At 47.0% G+C, this 24,431-nt stretch overlaps 1 protein-coding gene across 1 annotated transcript in view; it reads left to right on the top strand.

Annotated features, from left to right (window-relative positions):
• Positions 1 to 5,553: 5,553 nt before the first annotated feature.
• Positions 5,554 to 24,431, top strand: part of LOC308690849 (UDP-glucuronosyltransferase 2C1-like) — a 33,858-nt gene continuing 14,980 nt past the window's right edge. Inside the window, exon 1 of the mRNA XM_081365585.1 lies at positions 5,554 to 6,307. Coding sequence (XP_081221711.1) covers positions 5,578 to 6,307 — 730 coding nt within the window. The 5' untranslated portion in view covers positions 5,554 to 5,577. The remainder of the gene's footprint in view (positions 6,308 to 24,431) is intronic.

Here is a 24,431-nt window from a genome sequence, read left to right as displayed (position 1 = left end):
ACTCTCTCATTTTCCCCTGAGACGGGAGAAATCTGTTATTTACCTCTTACACTTCCTCCTACAATGACGCAAAAATCGTCATTTTGCGTCATTGTAGGAGGAAGTGTTAGGGGGGGGGATTTCTGTTAAGACTACAGACACTAGTTTCTCATCTTTCCCAGGGTGGGGCGCGCTCACGCTACAGACCTATTACAGATCAGTGGGTGGGACTTTACGCTCTGAAACTGAAAGCAATATCCTCCATCTTGTTTGAAGCTAAGCTAACAGGCGCTGTGGAGACAGATGTACAGTTATGACAATAGCGGAGGAGAGTGCTCAATATGATATAGAAGAAGAGGATTTCGGAAGTCTGATGCTTGAATCAGGTGTTTGTGGCTACCTTTACAAGCCGCATTATAGCGAAGAGCAGCCGAGGCAGAAGACCTGCCTGCCGCGGACGAGGAGCCCGGACTGGCTCGAGTTAGGGCGGACTGGTGGCGCCGGTGATCTCACTATGCAGCTACGAACCGCTACGAACACAGAGATAGAGTCCGTCTGCGGCAAAGAATTTCAACGATGACAATTTCTCCTGGACGAAATCTCTGAATCAGACGAGGACACGGACGTTTGTGTTGAGAACTATCCTAGTTTCGCACCGCATATGTTCTGACTGAACATCCAGGTACCATGCAATAATTAACCTTTTCGAAAGAAATACAAACGAGGAGTAATGCACTATATGAGTTCGCCAACTAACTAGACATTTTGTGTGAATGTGAAATGAATTTCAAGCTCTGGTAGTAGCTAGCCTTGTAGACGGAAGAGTGATTTCTCTTATAGGCAGATATGCGCTTTCTGGATTAGTGGGAGTGGCTTGCGGAGCTGTGCAATGTGGTGCATTGTGGGAGTTGTTGTCTTTCATACAAATGCGTTCTGAAGTTATTTTTTGTCTTTTCTCGGTCACGAAGGCACCAAATTCAAAAATTATTTTACATTTCGACTACATATATGACCCACTTTAAATAAAAAACAATGTTCAAATGGGTGAAATGACCCTTTAATAACTGGGTGAGGGGAACCAAGTGTCGGTGTGGTAACACTGCTTATGTAATTTTCCTCACGACAGCATCACTAAACACACGGGCTGAGCAGCCACGAGACGGGATTAACCGACCGTCCGCGGGAGACCCTGTGTCTTTTGGACAGGGGTTCCGGGACCGGGAGAGAATCCGGAGGGCTCGTGGCCCGTGAAAGCGGGCTCGATACTCCCAACGGTCGAACAACAGTCAGGCCGCTTGCGTTCGGGGCCGCCTTCCTAGGAAGGCATAATTTGAAAGCCTCAACACGTAATCGTAACACATCAAGGCCCGTGAGACCGTGTTAACAGTCCAGCGGGACTTAGTCTCCAGCCGTGCTTATGAGCTTCGCGAACGCTGGAAAAAACGTTTTTAAGAGTTGTTTCCTCCTGTGGAGCTGGCCACACAATTTTGAGACGAACGGCCGCTCGCTCACAAACTTCAGGAGGATGTAACGTTACTGAGGCAAAGCCGTGTGAGCGCTAGCCTAGTGAACGTTAAAAGGACCGCGTCATCCCCGTCATCGGAACCGGCCGGTTCGTCAACGAGAGTGAGGTTTTCCCGCGAAGATGTCCTCTTCAGGGAATGCGGATTAGGCTGATGTCAGCTCAAATATTTTATTTTAGAGAGGTGGCGCTCCGGGAGTCCCCCGGTAGCGCGTCATCATCACCGTGTCCTCCATCCGAATCAGAAAGGCCTAGCACGGCGCGCTGGGTCGTGCAACTAAAAGCCGGCTTAGTAAAAGCTAACGTTACATGGACAGCAATTACAATGACCGCAATTCTCCGGGTTCTTCAAAGCTTCTTGAGCGTGTAAAGCCCAAGCAGACCGCGCAGAAGGAGAGGGTCCTTAGCGGCGATGAGAGAACCACACAGTCACGGTTTAGACAGTCACATAGCCATGGGTGGGCCAGCGGCGAAGACCTCGGAAAAATCCGTGGCGGGCAGCCATGTAAGGAGGAGCAGGTGAAGGACAGAGAGAGCGCGGGCGGCTCCGGATGCAAAAAACACAGCGGATAGGCTGATGAAACGACTGTCACTCACGTCTGGCGGAGGCTGATCTGGCGATATGTCCTCCTGAAGACTCGAAAGTGAGCAGCGTAACGTTAATCCAACCGAACTGTGTCAGTGCAGAGATCGCGAGAAGCGAATGTCAACTGAGGAATAGCAGCGCGCGGAGAAGTTATATGCCTAGGTAAGGGGTGTGGCCTTACCTGGCATTGGCTGCGCGCTTCTGTCTGTTAGCCAGACTTGGTGCAATTGGATGCTTCTGCAGAGGTCAGGTACGGATGCCCTTCCCATAGGTGGATCTCGAAACGAGATGATGAAAGAGAACTGAAACCTAATCAGATACCAAAACAATTCTTATAGCTAAACAACGTAATAAGTCTGTGCTTCCTTTTAATGCTCTGTAAGTGATTCCTCTTTTCTTATATAATTGTGAAAGTGGTGTTTTTCAATGAGCATTACTTAATATTTGCTAGATTTCCCTGCAAGTAAAATGAAAAAATATAAAAAGTGAAAGAAAAATTAACTTATAAGCAAATATACAAGCAAGCTGATGTTATGAAGGCAATGAGAATATAGATGCTAACAGAGGGACATAATCATTCTACGAAAATGGTGGCTTTCCTGTCCCGGCCTCAACCACCAAGAAAAACACTTAAAAGTGTTAGATAATGACTCAAAATATATGTTTTTTGTTTTAATTGAAGTGTTTTATTGTTAATAAAACATATGTAAGACAGTTATATTGCAAACCATTTTTTATATATATTGTAGAACACGGTCAGTACCATGAAATTGGCTTGTCCCTCGGGTCAGGAGTCGTGGTTTAGTGACATAGTTTGAGTTAAAAAATATACCCCCCCCCCCCTTTAAATGTCATAATACAAAGGGAAGTAGTATAGTTATTTAGTGGACTACTTAAAAAACTAAAATATCAACTAAATATTATAAATAATTTACAGGGAATATCTGTCCCTCAATTTCATGTCACTGGTGTTACAATTTATAAAAAACACCACAACTTCTTTCTGGGTCAAACGTTCATTGTAGGCGTGGCTGTTTTGAAAAGCACATGGTGAGTGTGCACTCTCTCTTCATCTTTTAGCAATTTGATAAATAATTTGATAATTTCATGCGAGGACTTAAGATGTGTCACTGGTGTTCTACCAGTGGCGTAACTTTGTTTTAAAAAGTGGGTGGGACGTTTATTTTTTTTTTTAAACGGGGGGGGGGGGGTTATGAATGCTAAATCATAAATCGATGTATGTACAATAACAATACGATGTCCAGCAATCGATTGAAATAGTGCATGGGTTTAATTTGTCGTTTAATGAGGTTTGATATGTTGGTGTGAGTAAATCCATAACAAAAATGTGGTCCAGTGGTAGAATTTTTGCCAAGCGTGTCAGAGGTTGTGGGTTCTAATTTTTTTTTTTCTCTTGTCATTAAAACCGATTATGTTTATCAGTGGTTGTATATCAGGCAAGCATACGTTTGTATGCATTTTGTTTGGTAATTTCACCGGAACGAATAGAGAGTCTCCACAACGGATTGAAGCGCGCGTCCGAGTGAAGACTGTGCGCGAGCCACAAGAGAATACAGTATCAGCGCCACTGATCGCTGCGGCAACGAGCACTTTGACCACTTGATTTCAAAAACAACACATTTCAGCGGTTCAGCTTACAAACGAACTAAATGAATGCTCTGCTAGTTAACTGGAGATGTTTATTTATTTGTATTTGTACATTCGTGCGCGAGATGTTTCAAAAGTGGTGGGGACAATATCGACCTTAGCAAAAAGTGGTGGGGACATGTCCCACCCGTCCCACCCGCAAATTACGCCTATGTGTTCTACAGTTTATAGTAAGGGGAAAGGAAATTTTATTAATATAATTTTTCAAATTGCATGATTAAGTGATTTATTTACCAATTTAAGAAGTGTGGTTTGAGCTACTGTGGCCGCCATCTTAGATATGCCATTTTGTCTGCAGATTTGTCACTGGTGTTATCGTCACTGGTGTTACTGTTGCTGCTGGTAACACCAGTGACATGACGATAACACCAGTGACAATCAATAACACCACTAACTTTTTTCTCAACATAAGGTTTCATAAAAGCCTCAACAATTATATTAATAAAGACTTGTTAGCATTTCATAATAAATGTATAAAAAATTGTTTGAAATAATCTTATGTTTTGTCATTGGTTTCACTTTGCGTCACTGGTGTTACATTGCGTCACTGGTGTTACCACCACATGGCATATTGGTTTTCTGGCATTCTATGTTTACAGTTTCATAGAATATGTTTTTTGTATCTACCTACCTGTTGCTGCATTCATTAGTAAGCATTTTAAGGATATGATCATTCAGTTTTGATCACTCAACCTCAATTATTTCTAATGTTACAACAAAAAACACAATGGTACAAATAGAAAAATGTCACACAATAGAACTTTACACATGCCTGTTTAAAGTAAATTATTACTAATCAAGACAGTTTCTTAATATTACATTAACTTTTTCTGTCTTTAGGGCTGTCAAAAGATTAATCGCGATTAATCGCATCCAAAATAAAAGTTTGTGTTTACATAATATATGTGTGTGTACTGTGTATAATTATTTTGTATATATATAAATACACACACATGCATGTTTAAGAAATATTTGCATACATATACTGTATATATATTTATATAGTTTATATTATATATAAATATATATATTTTTTATATATAAATAACACATTTTTCTTAAATATATACATGCATGTGTGTGTATTTATATATACAAATTTAATTATAAACAGTACACACACATATATTATTAAAAACGAACTTTTATTTTGGATGCGATTAATCGCGATTAATCTTTTGACAGCCCTACTTTGATTATGTATGCAAATTAAAAAGTCAAATTATTCATTATTCATTATTCATCATTGTCATCTAAAATATAGGTAACACCAGTGACAAAAAAGCAGCACAAGCATTTTTAGCGCAATTTTCCACCGGACAAAATTGTGATTGTTAACTCATGATTTCTGTTCTGTCTGTGCGCACCAATCTTGCACTTCTATCTACTCCTCAACCAGACCACCTAGAGACTTCGGGTTTTCGGCATTATGTTAAGAAAGGTCTAATCTCGGGAACGCACAAAAAAAATCCAGGAAAAGATTTACTATCTCTTATGTTGTGATCCCATGACGTGAGAAAATTGCGCTAAAACACTCACTGAGTTTTTATTACTTGTTTAATGTAATGTAGTAAAAATATAAAAATACATTAAGCTGTCATTTAAGTTGATTTATAATGTTAAGAGGTTAACTATTATCTGACTATAAGTTTTGGTATAAAAAAAATTACATTTTTAAAAAGTTCTCTGTTCAAAAAGCCACCATTTTCATAGAATGACCTACTATTTCTTTAAAACTAACGTCTCCATGCTGCCGATCAGTAGCTCCTCCTCCACATGCTTGTTCCTGCTTACTGTGCGCAGGAGTTTGTTCGTCGCTGTCATGAGTCCCAGAAGGAGCACCGGTCTTTTCCTTTTGCTTGTTCTTCTGAACCTGAACCTGCTGAGTGTGTCAGGAGGGAAGATCCTCGTCTGGCCTGCCGAATTCAGCCACTGGCTCAATGTAAAAGTCATCATAGACGCATTGATTGAAAGAGGACACAATATCACAGTGGTCACTCACACGGCCACACCGTCTGTCAAAACCACTCCATCCGAGGGCTACAATGTGGAGATAATACAGGTTCCTCACACAAAGCAGGACATCCTGGAGAACATGGAAAGGATGCTGAAATACTGGACTCATGATCTACCGAACGACAACTTCATCAAGGCTTCACTGAAGGTCAAGGAGATGATTGACGTTGGATCAGAGCAGAATCGGGCCGTGTGCACTCACGTCTTTGCCAGAGAAGACCTCATCGAGAAGTGGAGAGAAGAGAAGTTTGACGCATTGCTGGCTGACCCTCTCTTCCTGTGTGGAGAGCTGCTGGCCCAGAAGTTGAACTTACCTTTAGTTCTCAGTCTCAGGTTTTCCTTTGGTAACACGTTTGAGAGACTCTGCGCACAACTGCCGGCTCCGCCATCCTACGTCCCTGGCATCGGCTCTGAGTATACAGATGAAATGAGTTTCATGCAGAGACTGAAAAATGTGCTGTTCTATGCCGGACAGGATTTGTTGTTTTATCTAGTCACTAAATCAAAGTGGGAACACTTTTATACAGACATCCTGGGTAAGTACGCGTGCATTTAATTTCTGTGGCAGGACTGCATTGCTTTATTTTTCTAAATACAATAAGTTGCCTCTTCATTAATGTTTTATCTGGTGTACATCAGATAATAGGCCTCAGTGTGAGATTCATGTATTTGAATTGCATGTAAAATTTCCACCCATTTGGATTACAGTTTTTACATATAACCGAATCTGATGAAAAATTGAGAATATTCACAAAAGCAAATTTAGGAACCAAGTACCTTTATGTATTGCTTTTAAAACTGAAACCTAATCAGATACCAAAACAAAACAACGTAATAAGTCTGTGCTTCCTTTTTAATGCTCTGCAAGTGATTCCTCTTTTCTTATATTATTGTGTTAGTAAAGTAATGCTTTTTTAAATGAGCATTATTTAATTTTTGTTAGATTTCCCTATCAGTAAAATAAATAAATAAAACAAGAAACAGGTAAGATTTCTGTAATTGTAGTAATAAACAAAAGTGTTTTAAATACTCAATCACCGGATTTATATATTTATCAATACATTTAACTTGTTTCAATCTCATTCATTTTAACTGAATGTTGCTTGTTTCTCAGCTATAGCCATATTTCATTCTTTTTAAATGGGTAAATTTAATTGTTTTCACAATGCTGATTCTAAACAATTTGACAATTTGATTTTTTTTTTAATAAAATCAAATAGATGCACATAGTTAGTAATAATCTGACAAACGTGTCACATTAAGTTTAGTTTACGTTAAAAACATGTAATCCAAACGGGTGAAAGATGTAAATGCATTTTCCGTATAAAAAGTTGTGAAACACGGGATTTTTCTTTTTTGAGCCACGCCTCTTAATTCCTGTGTTCTGAATCAGTGTCATGTTACACTTGCGCATATAACCGGATTATACAAAGTGTTTACAAATGGTCTTAAACATAAAAAAACATGAACAATTAAACAAATTATGGATGACCAATTAAACTTGCATTTCTGGCAAGAACTTTCAACAGTATTATATTCTACAGACTAGTCAAAGTCCTAATAAGCAAAAGAACAACATGAGTTAGAAGGTTGTAGAGTCCCAAACCCCTTTGAATAGCTTCCCTTATTCTTTATAAAACTTAATTGTCATTCTGAATGGCCACAACCTTTACACACAATACAAGAAACATAAAACCACTGATAATGTGCACTTTGCCATGCTGTGATTTCAGCCTCAAGTGCACTGAGTAGTACATCCGGCAAACTACAATACATTATCAGAGGATTATATGGGCCGTTCCCTCCATTTGTTGCCTTCTTTCTTTTTCAAAGTTATCAAGAGCATTAATTTTCACCATGTGTCTTTAAGATGCTGTCATGATTCACCTGTCACACTACAGTTCCCATCATCCTCTCTGACTCTCACCTGCACACACCCGCCAGCAATTACCCTCATCTGCTCCACACTAAAGCCTGCACCACACACACCTTCTGTCTGGTCTCGACTAGGACTTTCCCAAGTTATAGGCAAAAAATAGCTTTTTTCTTTTCTTTTTCTTTTTCATGACCTGTAGGTGGCACTATCCTCAAACTGCTCAGGTCCCTCCAGGTTATATCCTTATTATTTTCTTTTTTATGGTTATTTTGTTTATTAATTTAATAATCTTTATGAAAAAGTACATGTTATCATACTTTAGTAATTTAGTAATTATAATGGAAATGTACTTAAAGTGCAAACTGACTAGTGATTTCTGAGAGTTCTGCATGTTACTTGCAATTAAATGTAAATGTATTACAGTGTAAAATTATATTAAATGCACTTAGCTGAACTTAAGAGTGCTTTTTAACAAACTTAGGACTTAAGTATATCATTACATATAATTTCATAGGCGAATTACTTCTATTGTCTTTGTAATATGGTACCAACAAGCATTTGTGGTAAACTGAAATATACTTTATTCATTTATATTGAAACTTGTGTCACATATTCAAATTTATTTGTATTTACAGATTTCGATTGTAATTATGAGTTGCAATTATACTTTTAAAATATATTAACTTTAAATGTAATATTGAATAACACTATACAGTTAAAATGATAATCAAGTACTTTACATAATGTCACTTTATGTTAGTCGACACATCAAAATAAGTGTAGGCTACTTTAAAGTACATTTTAAATCATGTTTTAATCATCTTTTTTTTCATGCTTTAAAGTAAAACTTTTTGACATTATTACAAAGTGCACTTTTTAAAAATATCAACGAGTCGTGAAAGTGTACATTCTCTCTTTATGTAGCCTACACTTAACCTTTCATTTTTATTAATATATAGTCGGCAAGTACAGTTATTTAATACGTTTAAATGCAGGCCTACAAGTTCACATTCAATACAATTAAGCGCACTTCTTTTTCATGTAGTGATGGTTTGGTTCTTTTACGAGAGGTTCTCTCATATTACGTAAGTTGCTTACGCTACGGGGGAAAGTCTTCTTTCTTCGAGATCTGAAGCCAAAAATTATCCTTAATTTTGTATTCATTGTCAACGCAGTGCGGCAGCCGGCAGACCAAGGCAGGCTGTATAAGCGTGCTCATTGGCTGCTCGGCGGCAACTCCTTAAAGGGTTAGTTCACCCAAAAATGACAATTCTGTCAGTAATTACTCACCCTCATGTTGTTCCAACCGCGTAAGACCTTCGTTCATCTTCGGAACACAAATTAAGATATTTTTGATGAAATCTGAGCCATGTCTCACTCCTCCATAGGCTTCTATGTGACCGAAACTTGCTGGCCCAGAAAAGTTATTAAAGAGATCGTTAATATAGTCCAAGTAACTCCAGTGGCTCAATCTTAAGTATATCAAGCGACGAGAATACTTTTTGTGCGCAAAAACAAACAAAAATAACGACTTTATTCCACTATTCATTTCCTTCTCTCTGGACCTCTAGTTGGTTCGCGTAGTGTTTTTGCGCAGCGCGTCTGTGTTACGCGTCACCACGTAGGCTTACTATTGGCCGACGCCGGTCATGTGTGTGATGCGTGATGACGTGCAACACAGACGCGCAGTGCAAAAACACTACGAGGCCCAGAGAGAAGGAAATGAATAGTAGAATAAAGTCGTTATTTTTGTTTGTTTTTGCACACAAAAAGTATTCTCGTCGCTTGATATACTTAAGATTGAGCCACTGGAGTTACTTGGACTATATTAACGATCTCTTTAATAACTTTTCTGGGCCAGCAAGTTTCGGTCACATAGCAGCCTATGGAGGAGTGAGACATGGCTCAGATTTCATCAAAAATATCTTAATTTGTGTTCCGAAGATGAACGAAGGTCTTACGCGGTTGGAACAACATGAGGGTGAGTAATTACTGACAGAATTTTCATTTTTGGGTGAACTAACCCTTTAAGCCTATCAGTGAGCCTCGTGAAACGTGGCCTCCAATGAGGGCGCTTGGCGCCCTCCACACCCTTCTAACCGTCAAGATGGGTGTGGCCAGTGTGTATATAACGAGGGCTCACAGGCTGAATATCTGATTTTCTAGTCTTCAGCGAAGCTCTACGCATCGCTGGATCTTGAGAGCCGCCCCCGTTGAAACCAGCGACCAGCAAGCTTAAGACAGTGCCTGAGGAAGCCGGCCGCCTTCAGCCATCCGTGCCTGCTACGCTATCCGGCGACATATCCTTTTATTACTGCTGTGTGTGTTCGCCCTGCGACACACACTTTCTCTCACTATTCTAAAAGAGCACGAGGCGTTTTTGTCAAAATGCCTCGTTTTTCCTGCGGCTCGTGCTGCGCCCCGCTCAGCAACGGAGACCGCCACCTCATCTGCGCTCTCTGCCTGGGCCGCGAGCACGCTGCCACCGCACTCTCTACGGGCGGCTGCCCCGAGTGCGAAGAACTTTCAATGTCGACCCTGCGGGCTCGACTTGAAGTTTTCGACCAAGCTGTCGCTCCGCCTGTCCCTGCCAGGCCACGCAAGAAGAAGCGCCGCTCGCAGAGACCACCGGAGACTGATGTGACTGAGGAGCTCGCCGGAACCTCTCCCTCGAGCTTCTCTCTCACCCTCTCCGCCCCCCTCCAGGCCGCTCAACCGCCAGCTCTCGCCCGCGCCGCCGCCGCGTCAGAGGATGAGGCGAATGAGATTGACATCCTCCCTCTGTTCGAGTCCTGCAACTGCGCCGCTCACAAGGGATGGCAGAAGCGGACGGTCTCGGAGCGAGCTTCTTCTCCCTCTGTTCAAGCCGCGCAAACTGCGCCGAAAAGGAGAACAGAGTGTTTTTGTACCGCTGTGGCCAGACCTACCTCCATTTCTCAAACATTTCTCAGTCCCCTCTTAAGTTCAGGCGACTGGAATTGTTCATATCGCAGTATACGAGCCTGTTATAAATACACGCACGCCTGCAAGCAAATGCCGCCACAAGACATGATGTGGCTCAGTGGCGGAATCTTAGGCTTTCGCGCCAGAGACCCGTGTTCGATCCCGGCTCTCACGGCAGTTATAAATTTATGCTGTTCGCTTCTCCAAGCTCGCGGCCATCTTTTCTTACATACAGAAAGCGAACCCGCTCTCCCCCTTGTTGGGCCGCGCAGATTGCGCCGTTCACAAGGGATAACAGAGCGGACGGTCACGAGCAACGTTCAGCGCGCACGCCTCACTCACCAGCGAAAAGAGGAGAGAGAGTGTTTTAGTCCCGCTGTGGCCGGACAAACCGCCAATTCTCACACATTTCTCAGTCCCCTCTTAAGTTCAGGCAGCTGGAAATATTACTATTGCAGTAAACAAGCCTGTTTTTATACACGCCTGCAAACAAACATGAGGTCGCTCTCTTATATCCTCGCGCTAACTGAAAGGTAATGTGTTCTCCCCTGTGGTTCAGTGGCAGAATCATAGGCTTTCGCGCTAGAGACCCGTGTTCGATCCCGGCCCTCGCGGCAGATAAAAATGTATGCTGTTCGCTTCTCTGAGCTCGCGGCCAGTTTTTCTTACATACAGAAAACGAACCTGCCTCTCGTACCACTCCTACTCATGGTGCTTGAGTACTTATGAGTGTCTAAACACGAGGGAGGAAAAGACGGTTAAGTCCCGCTGCGGCTGGACCACTGTCAAAGCTTCACGCTCTGTCAGTCCCCGTTGCCACGGCTACTGCAGATGTTTACCTCGCAGTCAACGAGCCGGTATATCTACCCGCTCGCCTGCGCGCAACCACCGTTCTCACGGCGACCCAGAGAAATCTCAAATGAGCATAATGTCTGGTTGCACGGCTCACGCCGTATGTGTTTCAAATGCAGTGAATGTCCCCACGTTTCCGTGTTCACCCCTGCACACAAGCACTATAAATCCCGTGTCTCTCACAGAGCCCACTCTCATAAAGCAGGCAGAAGCCGCTCGAGTGTTAAAAGTAGGTCACATGTCCACCTCACCGTGCCCACACCTACTCACTGCCCACTCTGTCACACGGCCTCTCACGACCGGTCATGTTTTAAATGTAAGTCCTGTGCCTGCCCTCGAGCGCTCACACATACTAACGAACATTTCGCCCCCGATGCCACCCTCACGCCTCACACTATATGTTCCCCGTCCAAGCCACCGGGACACTGTGTGTAAAACGGCCAGCTATCGCTGCGTGCGATCCGCCATATCTAAGCACCAAGAGCGCGCGCGCTGCGCCCACCCCTCCATTTCGAGCTCTCGAGCCCGCAATGCACGGCGATAAGAGCCCGGAGGCCATTCTGCCCCTGGCTTCACACTCAAAAGCGTGGGAAGCTATTCCAGGCGCATCAGAATGGGTGCTAAGCACAGTAAAAAAGGGCTATACTCTGCAGTTCGCTCGCCGCCCCCTGTGCTTTCAGACGCGTACCGAGACGAGAGTGAATGGAGAAGTAGCATATCTACTTCGAGCAGAAATAGCTACACTTCTGTGCTAAGGGGCTATAGAACCGGTTTCCCCTTCTATGAGCGAGTCGGGCTTTTACAGCCGTTATTTCCTCGTTCCCAAGAAGGATGGAGCTCTCAGACCAATTTTGGATCTAAGACGTTTGAACAAGGCTCTTATGAGAAGACCGTTCAAAATGCTCACAACCAGGCAAATTCTCGCGCAAATTCGCCCGAGGGACTGGTTTATATCTCTCGATCTAAAAGACGCGTACTTTCAGATCCAGATAATACCCCGTCACAGGCCATTCTTGAGATTCGCCTTCGACGGTCAGGTATATCAGTACACCGTCCTGCCTTTCGGCCTGTCGAATTTACGAAGTGCATGGACACGGCTCTCGCTCCCCTGAGGGGTCGGGGAATGCGAATTCTGAACTACTTCGACGATTGGCTAATTCTAGCACAGTCAGAGGCCGAACTCATCACCCACAGAACAGTGCTTCTAAGCCACCTGGACAGCCTGGGGCTCACGGTCAACTGGACCAAGAGCGCATTAGTGCCCAGTCAATCAACCTCTTTTCTGGGTTTGGATCTGGACACTGTGGCAATGACGGCCCGCCTGTCGACACAACGCGCGCGCTGCATTCGACACCTGGCCGCGTCCTTCCAGCCGGGCAGCACCGCACCTCTCAAGACATTTCAGAGGATGCTGGGTTGTATGGCTTCAGCTGCAGCAGTGCTTCAGCTGGGTCTGTTACGTATGCGCCCGCTACCACGCTGGCTGAATGCCCGAGTGCCTCACAGAGCCTGGGCTTCCGGCGGCATTCGAATCAGAGTGACTCAGAGCTGCGTTTCAGCACTGAAGCCCTGGTTAGCGGCCGACTGGTACCAGCGGGGAGTGACAATGGGAGCCATCTCACACCGCAAAGTTATCTCGACGGACGCTTCCACCTCAGGTTGGGGCGCTCTTTTCGAGGGCAGACCGGTCTTTGGTCTGTGGTCAGACCAGGAGAAATGCCTCCACATAAACTGTTTGGAGATGATAGCGGTCGAGAACGCGCTCAAGCACTTCCTCCCATTCATACAGGATCACCATGTGTTAGTCCGCTCAGACAACATGTCCGTGGTATCCTATGTGAACCGACAGGGCGGTGTCAGATCCAGGAACCTGTGCAAGCTGACAGAACGCCTTCTCGTGTGGGCTCACCGCTCGTTGTGCTCGCTGAGAGCTGCGCACGTGCCGGGCCACCTGAATGTCGGTCCAGACAGACTGTCCAGAGACATCATTCCCCCGGGAAAATGGTCCCTGCACCCCCAGACAGTCCAGTTTCTCTGGCGCCTATTCGGCAGAGCGGAGGTCGTCCTCTTTGCGTCGAGAGACAACGCTCACTGCCCGAAATTTTTCTCTAAAAGCGAGGACGCGCTGTCCCAGACATGGCCCAGCCTCCCGCTGTACGCTTTTCCCCCGATCTTCCTGTTACTACAGGTCATTACGAGGATCAGGGAAACGCACCACCCAGTGCTTCTTATAGCCCCGCGTTGGGAGAACCAAACCTGGTACCCAGAGCTAGTGAGGCTGTTGCACTCATCCCCATGGCCGATCCCGGTGAGAAAGGATCTCCTCTCTCAAGCCGGTGGATTGATCTGGCATCCCCATCCAGAACGATGGTCTCTGCATGCATGGGTAATCAACGGATACCCGTTGACCTGCCAGAAGGGGTCGTGAACACGATCACGCAGTCTAGAGCTCCCTCCACGAGACGGCTCTACGCATCTAAATGGTCGGTGTTTTCTAAATGGTGCGCTACTAAGAGCTTGGATCCGCGTGCATGTGGGGTCCCATGGGTGCTCTCCTTCCTACAAGAGCTGTTGGACAAGGGCAGGTCCTCTTCCACGCTCAAAGTGCATGTGGCGGCTATTGCAGCGTTTGCTGAGACGACGCGCGGCCAGGCAATAGGAAGGAACGAGCTTATTATCCGCTTCCTCAGAGGAGCTAGACGGATGAATCCCCCGCGGCCCCCCTCGGTTCCTATTTGGGATCTGTCCTTGGTCCTGGAGGCCCTGAAGGCTTTTCCCTTTGAACCGCTTGAATCCGTGGATTTAAAGTACCTGTCGCTCAAAACCGTTTTTCTGATAGCTCTGTCTTCAGTAAAATGCGTGGGGGATTTGCACGCGCTATCTGTTAGCCCTGCATGTCTTGAGTTCGGACCGAACGACTCGAAAGTCATTCTCAGACCGAGACACGGTTACATCCCCAAAGCGATTGGAATCCCTTTTAGGGCAAAAATCATTTCCCTTTCGGCTCTGCCAGCATCCAATAATGGGGACAGTGATAACCTTCTTTGCCCTGTCAGGGCGCTGAGAGTTTACATCACGCGCTCCGCCGCTTTCAGGCGTTCCGAGCAGCTCTTTGTTTCCTTCGGCGGACGCACCAAGGGTCTCGCCGCCTCGAAACAGAGCCTGTCCAGGTGGATAGTGGACGCGATTGCAGCAGCTTTTGCCTCCAAACAACTGCAGTGCCCTCTGGGTATCAGAGCCCACTCTACTAGAGGCATTGCCTCTTCGTGGGCCTGGTCCAGTGGAATTTCTATCCACGATATTTGTATGGTGTCGCTTGTGTCCCAGTCGCTTATGTGCAGACTACGTTCACATGCTGGCGATATTTCTGGTATGGTACTTAGGGTGAAGTGTTTTATACTCAGACCGGCTGGGCCGCTCTGTTTCTCATTCCCCGTTACGCGCTGTTTACTGGTGCTGGCCCGTGCTGCTGGCCGCCCGTCTTCCACTCTGTTGCGCGGGGGGTTATTCTCTTCGTAAAAGACGAAGATGCCGCTCTTTTCTTACCCTAATGTGTGCTTATGTACTGTGTAGGCTCGCGCTGCCGGCCCCACTGTTTTGCACTGATATATACTTAAAGACAGGCCACACCGCTCTATTTTATACACTGAGTGAAGTGCTTTGTACTGTGTTGGCCCAACTCTCCGACCGGCCACCTGTTCCAGCAGAATGTTTTTCCCCGGTCTCCCTGGGATTCATGTGCTGGATGCTCGGCGCGCACGGCGTTGACAAGGGGTTCCCGTAGCGTAAGCAACTTACGCAATATGAGAGAACCTCTCGTAAGAGAACGTACTCGGTTACCTAATGTAACCTAGGTTCTCTTTAGAAGAGGGAACGAGTATTGCGTAACCTGCCGTGTCGCGCCACGAGCTTTTGCGCTTCAGACTACGAAAACCAGATATTCAGCCTGTGAGCCCTCAATATATACACACTGGCCACACCCATCTTGACAGTTAGAAGGGTGTGGAGGGCGCCAAGCGCCCTCATTGGAGGCCACGTTTCACGAGGCTCACTGATAGGCTTAAGCAGTTGCCGCCGAGCAGCCAATGAGCACGCTTATACAGCCTGCCTTGGTCTGCCGGCTGCCGCACTGCGTTGACAATGAATACAAAATTAAGGATAATTTTTGGCTTCAGATCTCGAAGAAAGAAGACTTTCCCTCGTAGCGTAAGCAACTTACGCAATACTCGTTCCCTCTTCTAGAGAGAACCGAGATTACATTAGGTAACCGAGTACGTTTTCCTGACTCCTACGTGACGCCACTTTCCTCCAAAGTCCTGCTGTCCCGCCCTTTGCCCTAAACCTTCTTTCCTGGATATGCCTACCTTCTTCTTCACCTTCTCAGTCCAGATCGTCCAGATGCTAAGCGGAAACAGTGGTTGAGCGTCTTCACGAGCGTTTCTGCCATGCACTGTTTGGGAAAGTCATGCATACTTTTCTTAATCTTCCTATTGACTGACGTGAGCTTTACGCACGGTGGCAATGTGCTCGTGCTGCTGGGAGAATACAGCCACTGGCACAACATGTGCAACATTCTGGAAGAGCTTCTGAACCGCAATCACAGTGTGACAGTTCTAGTGAGCTCTGCCTCGCCGACCGTGAACTTCACAGCGCAGGACAGGTTTCCGTTCCTGGTGTTTGACGTGCCTCCGAAGGCGCACGAGGTGCCCAGTGTGAGCGAACAGCTGATTGACATCTGGATGCAGTACCCCACACCAAGCATGGTCACAATTGGTCTCCAGATCGTGGACCTGATGGGTAAAGTGAACGAATTTAAGCGCACCGTGTGCGACTCCATGCTGCGTAATGACGCGCTGATCGTGCGCTTGAGGGATGTAAAGTTTGATGTTCTCTTTTATGATCCCATGTTCATATGCAGCGACTTACTGGCAGAGATTCGTCTACGGTTTTCACTCGGGTTTTCCATGGAGAGGATGTGTGGACAGATGCCCTCACCGCCTTCTTATGTACCGGTTCCTCCGTCGGTGATGACAGATCACATGTGCTTCATGGAAAGAGTGAAAAATATGATTATTTATGTTGTTTATTCCATCGGGTTTCGGATGGCCTCGATGAGTTTGGATAATTACTACAGTGAAATATTAGGTAAGGACTCACGAATGTTTTTTTCTTCGCATGAACATCTATAGGCTATTGTGGGAAGTGTAGTTGAGCTAGAATAAGCTTAATATGGAAGCTTAAGACACTAAAAAAACGTACTTGGTTACTTACGTAACCTCGGTTCCCTTAGAGATAAGGGAACGAGTACTGCGTTGAAAACGCTGTGGGAAAACTCCTTTTCTCGAGAATATTGAAGCCTTTATTTTAAAACGCATTGCTGCAGCACATGCGAGAGCTAGAAGCTCGCGTGAGCGTGCTGATTGGCTTGTGCAAAGCAACTGCACGAACCAATGGCGGAACAGCAGCGGAGCGCGAGCCAATCGGGGCGCTTGGCACTCTGCCAGAGTCAAGCGCGCGAAACTGCACGTGACAGAAGAGTATAAATACACAGAGAATCCGCCATTTGACAGGTTTAAATCGACTGAAGCGAAAAGACACCTGCCATAAGAGACAATAGCACGGCAAGGCAACGCAGTACTCGTTCCCTTATCTCTAAGGGAACCGAGGTTACGTAAGTAACCAAGTACGTTCCCTTACGAGAACGTTCTCTCGTACTGCGTTGAAAACGCTGTGGGAACACTATTTAAAACGCCGTGCTTGTCGTCTTTGGCCAATCTGACTCACCGAGTTCCAGGAAGTACAGAATAGCCTAGGATAAAGAGACCGAATCTTCGGGCCCTTAGATATCCAAACAGATAAAGCTGGGCCAAGGGCCAGTCTTAAGAATCCCACAACACGAGATGACAACCAGTGTCTGAGTCAAAAACTAGTCTGGGTCCACAGAGCCAGCGTTAGATAGAGACTACTCATGCCTATAAGGCAGGTACCATAGAGGTCTAAGATGTGGACGGAACGGACCAGCCGGCCGCCGCATAACGTCCTGCATAGACATTTTCATAACTAGCCTGGATCCATAGAGCCAGGGCCTAGCTAGAGAGAATTCGTACCTGCGGAGCAGGGACTTTTGGGTTGTAATGTTTCACAAATGTGGACGAAACAGACTAGCCGGTCGTCGCACAAGTGTGACAGAAAGAATGTCAAAACCAGCCTGGATCCGCAGAGCCAGAGCTTAGATAGAGAGAACTCGTGCCTGCAGAGCAGGAACTTCCAGGTTGTAAAATCTCACAAATGTGGACGGGACGGACCATCCGGCCGCCGCACAGATGTCTTCGATAGGAACACCACTTGACCAGGCCCACGACGAGGCGACGCCTCTCGTGGAGTGAGCTCTAACACCTATGGGACATGTAAGGCCCAGTGAGGTGTAGGCCAGAGCGATGACATCCACTATCCACCTGGACAGCGTGAGCTTCGTGACAGGAAGACCTTTGGTTCGGCCCCCGAAGCAAACAAAAAGCTGTTCAGACTGTCTGAAAGAGGCTGAACGCTCTAAATAAATTCTCAAAGCTCTGACAGGGCAGAGTGTGAGAACATCACTGAACTCTTCTGAGGTGGGAAGAGCTGACAGAGAAATAACCTGGGCTCTGAACGGAGTTGAGAGCACCTTAGGAATATATCCATGTCTTGGCCTAAGGATGACCTTAGAGTCATTGGGGCCAAATTCCAGACAGGACGCGCTAGTAGAGAGCGCCTGTAAGTCACTTACTCTCTTGACTGACGCCAGTGCCAACAGCAGGGAGGTTTTCAGGGAGAGAGGTTTTAGGTCGGCTGACCGAAGTGGTTCAAAGGGAGGTCCCTTAAGAGCCCGCAGAACCAAAGAAAGGTCCCATGCTGGGACAGATGGCGGCCGAGGCGGGTTAAGCCTTCTGGCGCCCTTAAGGAAGCGAACTATAAGGTTGCATTTTCCTAAGGAGGCTCCTGCTTCCAAAACATGCTGTGTAGCAATGGCTGCTACGTATACCTTGAGAGTGGAGGGGGATCGACCCGCATCCAGCATCTCTTGGAGAAAAGATAGCACTCTTGGAATTTCACAAGTGTGTGGGTCGAGGTTTCGAGCTAAACACCAGCTGGAAAACACTGACCATTTATGGTGGTAGAGGCGTCTGGTAGACGGAGCTCTAGCTTCCCTGATCGTGTTCAGGACGCCCTCTGGGAGGTCCTGGGGTACCCGTTGAGTGGCCAAGCGTGTAGGGCCCACAAATCGGGACGGGGATGCCATATAGTCCTGCTCAAGTCAAGTCAAGTCATATAGTCCTGCTGGCCTGAGCCAGAAGGTCGCGCCTCACTGGGATTGGCCAAGGGTCTGTCACAGACAGCCGTATCAGCTCCGGAAACCAAGAATGGGTTCGCCATAGAGGAGCTATCAGGAGCACTGCGCATTTCGTGTCTCTGATCCGTTCGATGACCTGAGGGAGCTTTGAGACCGGAGGAAAAGCATAGAGGGGAAGGCTGGGCCAGTCGTGGGCAAATGCATCCCTGCTCTTTGAAAAGAAGATTGGGCAGTGACGATTGTCTTCTGAGGCGAAGAGATCTACTTCTGCCTTCCCGAAGACCTCCCAAAGCAGGAGAATCGTCTGAGGGTGGAGAGACCATTCCTCTGGGGGAACCCTGCCCCGAGAGAGCATGTCTGCTCCCGTGTTCAACGTGCCCGGCACGTGAGCTGCCCTGAGCGAGCGCAGATTGGTGTGAGCCCATAACAGTAGCTGGGTGGCTATGGCAAGCAGGTTGCGGGACCTGAGGCCGCCCTGGCGATTTATGTAAGATACCACTGACATGTTGTCCGTCCAGACCAATACGTGGTGTCCAGCCAGGTATGGGAGGAAGGTTTTCAGGGCCAGAAAAACTGCCCTCATTTCGAGGCAGTTGATGTGTAGGCGTTTCTCCGAGCTCGACCAGAGGCCGGAGGCAGGCCTGCCCTCGTACAGGGCTCCCCAACCTAAGTTGGAAGCGTCTGTTGAAATCATCCTCCTCTTGGAGACCACCCCCATACTCACGCCCTGCTGAAACCAGCTGGCGTTCGTCCAAGGGGCCAGGGCTTGAACACAGCGCTGATCCACCTTGATAGTCAATCGGCCTGAGTGCCAGGCGCGGGGTGGCACCCGAGGTGCTAGCCATAGCTGAAGAGGACGCATGCGCAGTAGGCCTAGTTGGAGTACTGATGATGCTGAGGCCATAAGGCCAAGGATCCTCTGAAACGTTCTGAGGGGTGCATGAGAGCCCTTCGTGAACGATGCGGCGAGCCGCTGAATCGATAGAGCACAGGCCGGGGAGGTCCATGCTCTCATAAGAACGGAGTCGAATACTGTCCCCAGGAACATGATACGTTGGCTGGGTGACAGAATACTCTTTGAAAAATTCACCCTGAGCCCTAGACCCTCTAGATGGCTGAGGAGCCAGGCTTTGTGAGTATGTGACTCCGCCTCTGACTGAGTCAGAATGAGCCAGTCGTCGAGGTAGTTTAGAATGCGCATTCCCCGCTGTCTCAGGGGGGAGAGAGCTGCATCCATGCACTTCGTGAATGTACGAGGTGCCAGAGCCAGTCCAAACGGTAGAACCGTGTACTGGTATGTCTGCCCCTCGAAGGCGAATCTCAAGAATGGCCTGTGGTGGGGATTCACTTGAATGTGAAAGTAAGCGTCTTTCAGATCTACTGAGAAAAACCAGTCGCCTGGGCGAATTTGCGCCAGTATATGTCTGGTCGTGAGCATCCTGAACGGCCGTGACATGAGAGCCTTGTTCAGACGCCTGAGATCTAAAATGGGCCTCAGGCCGCCGTCTTTCTTTGGAACGAGAAAGTAACGGCTGTAAAAGCCTGACTCGCTTAGAGAGGGGGGAACCCTCTCGATAGCCCCTTTTGCTAGCAGACTTAATACTTCGGTGCGGAGGACATGACGTAATGTGCTGCTGACCGAGGTTTGAACCACAGCGCGAAAGCGCGGGGGTCTGCGTGCAAACTGAAGCGAGTAGCCGCGCTTTATGATGTTTATCACCCATTCTGAAACTCCTGGGATAGCCTGCCAAGCTAGAGCCCGAAGAGCCAGAGGCATCATTATATCTGGAACGCCCGGAGACGGGGGCTCGAACTGATATGAAGTCAGGGGAGAAATTTTGCTCGTTTTGTGCTCTGTGTGGGTCGCTGTTAAAACAGCGTTTGGGTGCAGGGGTGCGTAACACGTGACGGGCCCATTGTCTGCATACACAACTGCTCCAGCCGCCTGAACTGAAGAGGGAGCTGTGAGAAGCACTCGAGCGATCTTCGGGGCTGGTCCGGCCGCGGCGGGACATAGACCCCTTTTCCTGCCGGTTAGGACAGCTTCTTGGGCTCGAGGTCGAGCGTCAGCTTCGGTCGAGGGCCCTGGCGCCTGGGAAACGGGAATCGTTTTGCAGGCTTCAGGCGTCGAGTGGTGTCAGCCGCGGGGAGGGGCTGGGGAACCTGAGACGCGGGCTTTTCTGGTCGCGGCGTGCTCTTGGGGCGCCGTTGGACCGAGCTAGAGCGTTTGGGCAGGAAGTGCCTCATAGCACTTGAAGCTTTCTGAGCCTCCGTGAAGCGATCAGCGAAGCCATTAACAGAAGGGCCGAAGAGACCGGATGGAGAGACTGGAGAGTCGAGGAAGGCGGTTTTGTCAGCGTCCCTGATCTCCGTTAACGTGAGCCACAAGTGGTGCTCTAAGACAACCAGGCTAGACATGTTGCGGCCCAGTGCTTGCGCGGTGGTCTTTGTGGCCCTCAGCGCCAAATCTGTAGCACTCCTGAGGTCTTTGAAGGTGTCTGGGTCCGGGCCAGACTCGTCCATAGTGCGGAGGAGCTTAGCTTGAAACACCTGCAGGGTCGCCATAGCGTGGAGTGCAGAGGCGGCTTGGCCGGCGGCAGCATAAGCGCGGCTGGCGAGAGCCGAAGTGGTCCTGCACGGCTTAGAGGGGTGCACTGTTTTAGCCCTCCAACTCCCAGCAGTGGGAGGGCATAAGTGTGCAGCGACCGCTTCCTCTAAAGGAGGTAGAGAAACATACCCTTTTTCTTCAGCGCCGTCGACAGAGGAGAGCGTTGAAGAAGCTGAAGAGCGCGTTCGCGCTGAAAAGGGCGCGCGCCAGCTTTTAGTGAGCTCATCATGAACTTCGGGCATGAAGGGGGCGGCACGTTGACGAGGGGCCTGTTGGCGCCCCGGCAGGTACCATTCGTCGAGGCGGCTTTTGGTAGGCTCAGCTGGGGAAAGCCAGTCTAGTCCCAGTTCTTCGACAGCGCGAGACATGACACGGAAGAGTTCGGCGTCGATGCTCGCTCGAGTGTCAACAGGATCCAGCTGAGAGAGGGGGGCGGGGTCCGCGGAGCCCGACCATTCCTCACTTTCAGATGCCGCCATAGAAATAGCGTCGTCCAGTTCTTCGGACAAACCGAAAGAGACGAGACCTGCCGCTTCAGAAGAGGGGCGTTGGTCGCTCTGTGAGAACAGGACTGGAGATGAAGGCGCGGGCGAAGCGTGCGGGGAGAGACCCGGCGTGCATTCATCCAGATGAGCGCGTTCAGGAGGCCTCTGGTCGCGCCGCTTCTTCCTACGGGGCTCACGGGGCGCCGAAGATGGAAGGTGGGCGGGAACACTCAGCGAGGCGGCGGAAGATCTGGCACGGAGCGTGGCAACAGGCATTCCGTCACAGTGAAGGCAGCCGCCTTTAGTGAGCGCTGCCTCGGCGTGCTCAGGGCCGAGGCAGGCAACACACAGAGAGTGTGTGTCAGAGGCGTGCAGGGAGACCCCGCATGAGTCACACACGGTGAGCGGCATTTGCAACAACGCCGCACGCTGTGAAAACAGCGATTTGCTCTCTTAGAATGCTCTTTTTGAGTTAGAAAAAGGATACTCGTCGGATGCCACAGGGAAACGCTCAGCTTGGCAGACGCCGGGATGCGAAGCAGTTCCGCTGGAAGGCTGTTCGACGACGAGCGGCTTCACTCGGAGAGAATCAGCGACGAGGTGAGTCGAAAGCTGAAGGAGATAAAATCTGTCAAATCGCGGATTCTCTGTGTATTTATACTCTTCTGTCACGTGCAGTTTCGCGCGCTTGACTCTGGCAGAGTGCCAAGCGCCCCGATTGGCTCACGCTCCTCTGCTGTTCCGCCATTGGTTCGTGCAGTTGCTTTGCACAAGCCAATCAGCACACTCACGCGAGCTTCTAGCTCTCGCATGTGCTGCAGCAATGCGTTTTAAAATAAAGGCTTCAATATTCTCGAGAAAAGGAGTTTTCCCACAGCGTTTTCAACGCAGTACGAGAGAACGTTCTCGTAAGGGAACCTCACAATTCTGACTTTTTCTCGCACTTCGGACTATTAGTGAGATGGAAACTCGCATTTGTGAGGGAAAATCTAAATTTCCAGCATTATCACTGGAGCCTGCTGTCTGTGTATTGCAACTTGCGTTATGACATTTACATTCCCAGGATATGAATTATCGATATCAAGAATTACATTTTCACTGTTTAAAATACTAATTCTTGATATCAGAATTTGGATTTTTCACTCTAGGCTGCCATTCAAATTCAGTTGTTTGATATCAATAATTGATTTCTTAGTTGAAACATATCAGCTATGCATTTCTTAAATATAATTTTTCATATCAGTAATTACGTTGTAATACGTGGTAGTAACCATTAATTATTTATATCAGAAATAATTGTATTTCTGAGAATTTGGAATTTCAACTGGTAAGAATTCAATTCTATATATCAACAATTGAATTTGAATGGCAGCCTATGGTGATACTATATAGTGAAAAATTACAGATATATAGTTTTTACTAGTTGAAATTAAATTCTTGATATCAAGAATTTGTATTTCTGCGAGTGATGATGTCATTGTTGAAATCAAGAATAAAAAATAAAAAAATTCTAGTGGAAATTGAATTGTTAATATCAAGACAGAGTTCATATCCTGTGAATGAATAAAAGTCAAAATGGCTTGCCACAGTCTGTGCAACCCATCTCTCTGAAGGGAATTATTGATAGAGACATTCAGATTTTGTCCAAAACAATTCAGCTGCCGGCCGAACTGATGCATGACATTCTCGCTTTAATGCGGCACAATTTTCGCAGACTGTGAGACACGTTTTTATTAACATCGTACATCTAGCAAAGTTATATTTTCATTGTTAAAAAAAATTATGTACATTTATAGCGCAGGGGTGCACATAACTTTTCACTATCTTCTTTTCTTTTGAACATGGTGGATGATGATAATGATGTTTTTTTATTATTATTAACATTAATGACACAGACAACAGCAGGAATGTTAGGCTGCTGTCACTTTAAGACAGAATGCACGAACCGAATACACTGACACACATCCGGTTCTTTCTCAACTGTTCACTAATGACATAACTGAGAGAATACTTGCCGGAATTTTTACATAATTATGTGTGTGTGTCCGTTCAAGCGCAAGTAAACGCGAAAGAGGATTCAATTCAGTGTTCAAGCATGTCTGAAACGCGCCTCAATCTCTCTCTCTCTCTCTCTCTCTCTCTCTCTCTCTCTCTCTCTCTCTCTCTTTCAGACGCTGTCTTTATTTTTTAGCTCAACTGTCACAGAATGGAAAGAACAGGATTGTGGGATATCAAAGGCAGCGAACAAACTTTCACTCTATGATGGTTAAATTTAGCAGTTAATCCGCGAATCACATGCGTGCCGAATTTATAACCGTCATGCGTACGCACAAAAGAGGCCCTGAAAGAGGCGTACGCACAAAAGAGGCCCTAAAAGAGGCGTACGCCACTTCTGATGCATAAGTTGTGATTTATAAAAACAAACGTGATGGGAAAATTTCCGCACCTGCACACAAACTCTGATCCATGCGTACGAACCATAGACTGTAAAAAAAAATGGACGACGACCCTTCGCTCTCTTCCATTGGTGAGAAGGGAAGCCGCCCATAGACAGTAAAAGAAATGG

This window comes from Scardinius erythrophthalmus (assembly GCF_964197995.2).
Source record: "Scardinius erythrophthalmus genome assembly, chromosome: 5".
In the NCBI taxonomy this organism is placed as follows: domain Eukaryota; kingdom Metazoa; phylum Chordata; class Actinopteri; order Cypriniformes; family Leuciscidae; genus Scardinius; species Scardinius erythrophthalmus.
The sequence above is the reverse complement of the archived record's forward strand: the minus strand, read 5'-3'. Positions and strand labels throughout refer to the sequence as shown.